Below are 7,591 nucleotides of genomic sequence, written 5' to 3'. Positions count from 1 at the left end.
GGGTGGGGCTGGTCCGGCAGGAGGAAGAGGAGCTGCTGGGGCTGGTGGAGGCGCAGCAGGAGCAGGGCCGGCAGGAGGTGGTGAGGGAGCTGCAGCGCGTGGAGGGGGTGCTGCGGCGGATGGAGGCGGGCGAGCGGCTGGTGGAGAAGATGAGCCTCTACGCCACGGAGCAGGAGGTGATGGACATGCAGCCCTTCATCAAGGACTCGCTGGAGCAGCTGCAGCAGCTGCAGCCACCAGCGACCAGGGACCAAGCGCAGCCCGGGGACTTGGCCGAGTGCAGAGCCAGGCTGCAGGCGCTGGTGGAGCGTGTCACGGGGCACCCAGGTGAGGAGGCACTTGGCCAGGCGGGCTGGGGAGGGGGGGACCGAAAGCAGAGTTGAAGGTTATCATCCCTGGTTAGACCATATTCTCTATGGGTTTCAAGTCTCCTTCCACGTGATGATTTGATGGACCTATGCCTCCAGGCTTTGCTCGTGCGGTGGGCATACTCCAACCTCCCCCGAGGATGGGATGCAGTTGTTGCATCCATCACTTCCAAAGCAACGCTTGTCTCTTGCCCTTGCGGAGCACGGTGGTCCCCCAAACGCAGTTGTACTGGCAGGAAACATGGTGAATTGCTTGGGATGGAGCCGTGCCATGGGTTGAAGGACAAGGGAGGTGAGCAGCACCTGGAGCTGGGGTGTGTGGAGCCGGGGCGTGTGGAGCCGGGGCTCGCAGAGGCTGGTGTTAGCAAGGAGGAAGCAGATGGAAGGGTTGGATCGACTCTGCATCCTCTCTGAGGAATGTTTGTGCTGGTGACATGTGCAGGTCCCTCAGGGGCCATAACCGTCCTCCAGGCCTTAGTGTCCTGCTGCCCACTGACCACTTCTGCTCCTCAGATCTCCAGCCAGTTTGTCTTTGCTCAACCTTTGTCCACAACCATCAGGGGCAATTCCCCTTTGGGGTTGTTAATTACTGCCTTGGGATGGCATATCCAACCGGGAAGGTGAAATGTTCCCCGGGAGCACTCCCCGACAGGGACGGCAAAGAGGTCCATGACCACTGCTGGGTTTGCCCAGGTCTTCCCCTAGCTCTTCAGCAGCAACGCTGTGGCGGAGCCCCTGGTGGTTTGGGAACGGTGAAGGCCTTGGCATCTGTGATGTGTGCAGGGACGGTGTGCTGGAGGATCCAGGTTTGGTCGGAAGGTGGTAGCACCCTTCCAGAAAATGGGGGGGAAGAAAGCAACGGGAGGAAGAGACTTTGCGGGGTGTTCTGCTCCATCCCCCTGCTTCTGTCTTCAGACGTGGGCTATGACCAGTGTCTTCCTTAGCCCTCTGTGGGCGTCCACCACTGAGCTCCCCAGGGAGAGCTCATGGGCTATGGACGGTCCATAGAAGAGCCCGGGGTGATGTCCTGGATGGAGCTTGGGGTTTCCTGGGGACAAGCTGCCTCCCACCCCACTCCTTGCATCTCCATCGCGTGGTAGGCATCATCCCTCCGTCTCCCCTCTCCACCCCACCGAGGCAGGCTGGGAGGACCCTCTGAGCCCTGATTCTCCCCTCTTGCTCCCTTCAGCCTCACTCCCCGCAACAGGTACCTCCACTCCCCAGCACGACTCCCTGTCCGAAGACGAGACCACCCTGATCCTCAACCTCGAGCCTCCCGGGGAGCATTGCCAACCGCACGGAGGTCTCCCCGCGGGGCTTCCTGCCCACCAGCAGCCCTGTGCCCCTGTGTCGGACTCCTCCAGCGGCAGAGGACGCGTGTATCCAGCAGACCAGGGAGGGGATATGTCCCCTATCCAGCCCACGCCTCCAGCCCTTCTGATGCAGAGGGATGAAGAAGCAGAGGAAGACTCGGGGTCAGCCCATGGGGATGCTGTGCCTCTTCCCAGGAGCATCCAGGACTCTCTGGCCTCCCTGCAGGAAGATTTTGGTGGCTGGGCCAGGTCCAACATGCAGCAGGCGAATGAGCTCCTGAAGATCGGCAATCGCCTCCTGCAAGCTCAGCACAGGGCGAACAGGCACCTGGTGTCCGTGACCCGGGAGATCCGGGCCATGTCCCACTCCCTGGCCACCATCGCCTCTGCTGTGGGACCCTTGCTGCAGCCTGTGGCCAGGCCATGGGACCCCCCCACTGCAGACGTGGACTGGCCGTCGCTGCCCTCCGACCTGCTGGAGCTCTTCCCTCCCAGCACCCTGCAGAAGCATGAACTGCTGGTCCCAGCGGCTGCCACGGCCCCTTCCCCCAGCAGACCCCCTCCTGCCACCCCCCCTGCCAGCCCAGCACGCTCGGAGCCCTCCAGCCCAGCCTCCGAGGGGGAATGCCCCAAATCAAGGCACCCCACCAGGGGCAAGCGTGGTGGGAAGCCCAGCACCAGGCTTCAGAAGCGGAGGAGGAAGTGAGGGTCTGCAAACCAGAATGTTTGTCACGGGCTGCAGCTGCTTGGAAAACCCTTTAAAGGTCCCTGTGGAGACCAGGCTCTCCACCTCACCTTGCTATAAGGACAGCCAATAAATCCTCCTGGGATGAAGAGTGCATCGGTCTTTTGCTGGGTTTGAGAAGGCAGCATCTCCCCCGTGAACGAGCCCTCGCCACTGCATGGCAATAACTTGCTCGGGAACAGCATGATCCTACTAATTTTCTTTTTTCTTTCCTTCCCAGCACATGTGACCTCCCTGGCTTATGGGTCTGGGATGGGTGGGAGGGCAGCAAACCCGTACGGGAAAGCGGGAGGAAAGGCTTTAGTGCAAGGATGGGTGAATGAGCTGGCGGGTGGCCGGGCAGAACGGGCACCTCTCCAGCCCAGCCTGCAGGCCCACTGCTGGCTTTTGGCCTCAGTAAGCGTCTCCAAGAGGTGACCCTCCCAGGAGGTGGCCCCAGAGCCACCTGCACCTTCTGCAGAGTCTTTTCTTGCTGCTCTCAGACGTCTCCAGCTTTGCTCGCCCTCCTCTCAGCTCGCTGTGTTTTCCTTCTTTCAGAAGCCACCCCAGCTCCAGCCACGGAAAACTCCCACCAGGTGAGACTTGGTTTTGCTTGCATTGCTCTGGGATTTTTGCCTCGTGGGGTTAGCCGGCAGGAATTTGGGGCTACCCCCAGGCCTTGCAAGGTTGCTTGAGCTCTGGCATTTGGTTGCTGCTTTCCAAGTTCTCTTTTGAAAGAGGAGATCAGCCAAACTGGCTGGGCATAGGGCTGCAGAGCCAGGGCAGACTTTGTCCCTTGAAGGCACCTTCCTGGCTAAGGTGCAAACATCTCGGTGTGAGACACGCTGCTGCATGCACTGTAAAGAGCTCTTGTAGGCACGGTGGCTTGCAAGTCGTTTCCTGCCCGCACCCTGCTCTGCCCTGCCCACACCTGGGGCTGGCAGGGAAGAGATGCCGTGACCGGTTGTGATGGATTTGGGGCCCCCAAACACATCTCCCACAAGAAGGGCAGAGCCCCACTCAAGCAGGAGTGGCCTTCAATGATGTTGAAGGCAAGCTCTCTTCTGTTTTCCAGTCCCATAGCGCATGAAGGACTTGTCTTGCATGAGACGTGTCTGCCTTTGCCTGGGACAAAACAGCCATCACAGGACCGGGGCTGGGGACCCCCGGGCTGCCCCTCTGCAGAGCATGTCCCCAGCCCCCCCAGCCTGGGATCAGAAAGGCTTAGCCCTGCCTGCAAGCCCTGCAGAGCCTGGGAGCCTCAGGGCTGAAGCAAGAAGATAAAGACGATTTATTCCCCCAGCTCAGGAAGGGGAGGTTCCCGTTTTCTCCTTGGCAGCCGTTAAGCAAAGCAGAAAGTTTTCCTGACCCTTGTCAGGCAGAGGGGGGACCTTGACCAAGGAGGTTGGAGTGGCCACAGCCCGGGAGAGCCAGGGGCTTTGTGCCAGAAATGAGGATGTGGTGCTGGGTGACCCCAGAGCAGCAGAGACTGTCTGGGCGAGCAGAGCACTTGCTTTGAGCAGGGACAAACCCCTGTGGTCAAGCTTGTTCAGCTGTGCTCTGGTGGCAAAGGACGTCTCCATCCCTGAGCACGCAGGGCTGCTCTCACTGGCTTCCCCTTTGCACATAGGTCTCCACCTCTGCAAAGAGGAAGAAAGTCCAAAATGCGAATGTCATGACGTCGCCGGTGAAGGTGATAAAAGTTGCAGGCAATGACGACGGGTGGAAACGGATGGTGCCAGAGCAGCCAAGCTGGTTGGACCAGCCTGGGACCAGCTGTTCGGTGTCCCCCATGACTCTTGCCAGGGAGGACAACCTGCTGGAAGAAGTGCCAGATGGCAACGATAGGCTGCACGACTCAGGTAAGTGGTGTCCAGAGCAGTGAAGCCACGGGTAGACTTTACGGGGTGTAGGCATCGGGGCAGGGCAGTTTGCAGCATCTCCATGGACCTCCCAGGAGGACAGTTATGTCCCAGCGCATTGTCTTGTTCAAAGACGAGATGTTTGGTGGAGATTGACGGAGAACCAGACTTTGTTCCTGCAGCTGCTTGCATACTCTTAGGCTACCCGACGCTGCATTTTGGTCTTCTCTCCCCCATAGGATCTTGGCCAGCGTGTACTCTGTAGCTGTGGCTTGAGGGGGAATCAGTCCTTTTTCAGGTGGACCCTGAGGGCAGGGTTGCTCCCTGCTTGCTCCCCACCCACCTTGCCGGCTGCCCAGGGCCACCTCTCGGCATGGTTGGTGATGCCGATCGGGGGACCATTGGCCCTGGCACTCACTGCAGGGCTGGACAGCCCCACATCCAAAAGGTGACACGTCTTTCCTCCCTTGGCAGATAGTGATATTCTCTGCTTGGACAGCTGTGAGGAGGAGAGCACCGACGAGGAGTTGATGGTGAGTGCAGCTAAAGGGCTTTCAGTGCTTGGCCCTGCATTACTCAGTGTTTAAGCCAGGAAGACTGGACCACTTGATGCTTCCAGACCTTCAGGACCATCCCATAATCGCCCTTAGAGCCTGGCAAGGAACTTGTAAAATCCTTCCTGAGCGCCAAAATAAATCCCCTCTAGCTCTCCTCCACTTCTGGGGGAACTGGGCTGCCCAGCAGCTTGGAGACCTTGGTAGATACCATCTTGGTGACGCCAAAGTGGCGAGCAGCCAAAATGAAGGCCAGCAAGAAGAGGCAGTCCAAAACCTCACCTCCTCTTTGAGGCTATGGATGGATGGGGTTTTGTTGTTACTTTGCAGCACCGAGCAGTTCCCGTGACAGTCTGTGCGACCAAAAGCTGGTGACCAGCTCTTCAGAAAAGGTTTTAGAAATGGGCAGCTTCCCTTCCCTGCCTGCTGTTTGCTGGGTTAGGCCCTTGGCTCACAGCCAGAGGGGAGATGTTGGGTAGCCCCAACTTTTCTGTCACTTCTGAGCAGAAAGCCGGTCGGGAAGGATCCAAGCGAGCCGTCCTGTGTGGACATGCGTGGAGTATGCATGTCACTTTGTTTTGCAGTGCCGGAGGAGGCAAGTCTTCATGACCAACCAGAGGGGCTTATTACACCCCAAGTCCTCTAGCAGGCAGTTTGAGTAGATCCCTGAGCTTTGGTAGCCTCCAGGACACACGAGTGCCCAGAGCTGCTGCCCTGGTTCTTCCTGTGACATTTATTAAAAGCAAATTGTGTGCTCTTCCAGGACCCCAGTCTGCTCGATAACCTCAGCAATATCCTCGACAAGAGCTTTCCCATCAGCAGCCAGGACACGCTGGACACGAGACAAGGGTCCCTGGTCTTCTTTGACGTGAAGATTTCGAGTAAGATCCTAAGTGGGGAGGTCCCATGTTGCAGCCAGCACAGATCCCCACATCCGTCAGGGTCTCTTTTTTTGCGGGGGGGGTGGGGGGTGGAAGTTCGGGCACGTCCACCGTGGCCTTGGCTTTGTGAGGAGAGGACAATATCCTGAGCTCCCAAGAGGCCTTGCCTTTGAGTTTCAGGACATCTGGAGGAACGTGGAGCCCACAGGGCCATGGGCAGATTTCTCTGAGATTGCTCAGCCAGTTAACCAGCCCTTGCGCCGTTGTGTCAACATGGGCTCCCCTGCTTCTCCTTCCCATGGGCCAATGCCTCTTGGGCGAGGTGGATTTTGCTTCTCAAGCCCCTCTCCTTAGTCCACCCTCAGAAAGCTGTAAAAGTCCTCGTGTTCCTGGTGGGGGGAAAGATCCCACTGCAGGACGTGTGAGTGTTGATGGGAAGGACACTCCTGAAGGACTTTGGAGATGCTGGAAGCTGAGGGTGTGACTGAATGGTGGAGATAGGTGAAATGATGGGTCAGCCCCCCAGCTGCTGTCGATGGTGAAGGCTGTTAGGGGCTGAGCAACTCAAGCAATGTTTTGTTTTCCTACTGAATACGAGACTAATTCTGCCTTTTCTCCCTCTCCAATCCTCTTTCCCTTTCCCCTCCTCTTCTCTAGAAAATGAAACCATTCAGATGACGGTGGTAGATGGAGAGAAAATATTCCCAGTCCTGATTCATCCAGTGAAATATTTGCCCACCCTGATGGCCAACAATAGGGTCTACGAGATCGGTCTGAGGAATCTGCTGTGCCACCTCAACACTGTCCACAGGCCCATCCTGTGTGGCTTTGGTCTCTGGTCACTCCCCTTTCCCACCCTCTTGAAAGCGCTGATGGTCATGAACAAGAAGGAGGAGTTCAGCTCTGTTGTGTACGGCTTCCTGGACATTTTGCCCCTGGTTAGGGAGGAGGTCCCTGAGAGGGATAACTACAAGCTGAAGAACTTGGCCAGCACTTACCTCTGGTGGCACTTCGGTGACAGCAGCGCCATGGAGAACGCCAACATCGTGAAGTACCTGTGCGAGGTCCTGGATGTCAACCCGGTGAAGAAACCCAGGCTGATCCTCAGTCAAACCAGCCTGGACTCCTTCATCTCTCTTCAGCCCTTGGTGGACGAGAAGCTCCTCACCAAGCCATCAGCCCAAACATTGGCCACCCAAAACATCGGCCTTGCTACGCTCTGGTTGCTCTACCAGCAGAACGGCGAGAAGGGGCTCCAGGAATTGTGCTATCTCATCAACACTCACCGGCAGAGGTCCCAGAAGAGAGTCCAAAACCTGAGCAAGGTCAAGGTGTTCTTCCAGCGCCAGGAGCAGTTGGCTGCAAGCCACGAGACCTCGGCAGGCAGCCATTTCCCAGGAGCCATAAAGAGCAAGGAAAAGTGTTGAAAGATGCTGGTGCCTCTCCAGTACTCATTCCCCTCTCGCCCACGGGGAAGGGGTCCTGGAGCCAAATCCTGGCTCACATCAGTAGTTTTGCCTTCAGTATTTCCTGCCCCCTCCCGCCTGGGGTGAGGAGTCTGGGTCTCTGGGGTGTGACAGTCTCTTGCTGTCCTCTCTCATCTGAACTTGTGCTAAGGTGAAGAGGTGAGGACGCCAGCTTGGCTGGGAGATGTCCTGGCTCTGATCCAGCACCCTGCAGCCACGCCGTGCCTTTGTTTCCCCCCTGGGTGGATCAAGCCAACTCTTGGGAGAAATGTTTCCAATCACTTCTGGTCTGGGGTTTGGGGGGGCAGGTCACTGGGATCTGAAGCCAGCTGGAGAAACAGCAGGTGGGGAAACTGGTCTGGAAGGACCAAGGATGGTGGTCATTGCTAGGAAGGAGTTTGGGCAGAGCTGCTCTGTTCCCGT

General features: G+C 57.8%; 1 protein-coding gene across 1 annotated transcript in view; it reads left to right on the top strand.

Annotated features, from left to right (window-relative positions):
* The window catches only part of PML (promyelocytic leukemia), a 9,935-nt gene extending 2,806 nt beyond the window's left edge, over positions 1-7,129 (top strand). The window contains exons 4-9 of the mRNA XM_019471952.1: positions 78-327; positions 2,964-3,001; positions 4,036-4,267; positions 4,742-4,800; positions 5,585-5,702; positions 6,360-7,129. Coding sequence (XP_019327497.1) covers positions 78-327; positions 2,964-3,001; positions 4,036-4,267; positions 4,742-4,800; positions 5,585-5,702; positions 6,360-7,129 — 1,467 coding nt within the window. The remainder of the gene's footprint in view (positions 1-77; positions 328-2,963; positions 3,002-4,035; positions 4,268-4,741; positions 4,801-5,584; positions 5,703-6,359) is intronic.
* The last annotated feature ends 462 nt before the right edge of the window (positions 7,130-7,591 follow it).

Source organism: Aptenodytes forsteri, unplaced genomic scaffold (assembly GCF_000699145.1).
Source record: "Aptenodytes forsteri isolate BGI_AS27 unplaced genomic scaffold, ASM69914v1 Scaffold258, whole genome shotgun sequence".
Taxonomy (NCBI): domain Eukaryota; kingdom Metazoa; phylum Chordata; class Aves; order Sphenisciformes; family Spheniscidae; genus Aptenodytes; species Aptenodytes forsteri.
The sequence above is the reverse complement of the archived record's forward strand: the minus strand, read 5'-3'. Positions and strand labels throughout refer to the sequence as shown.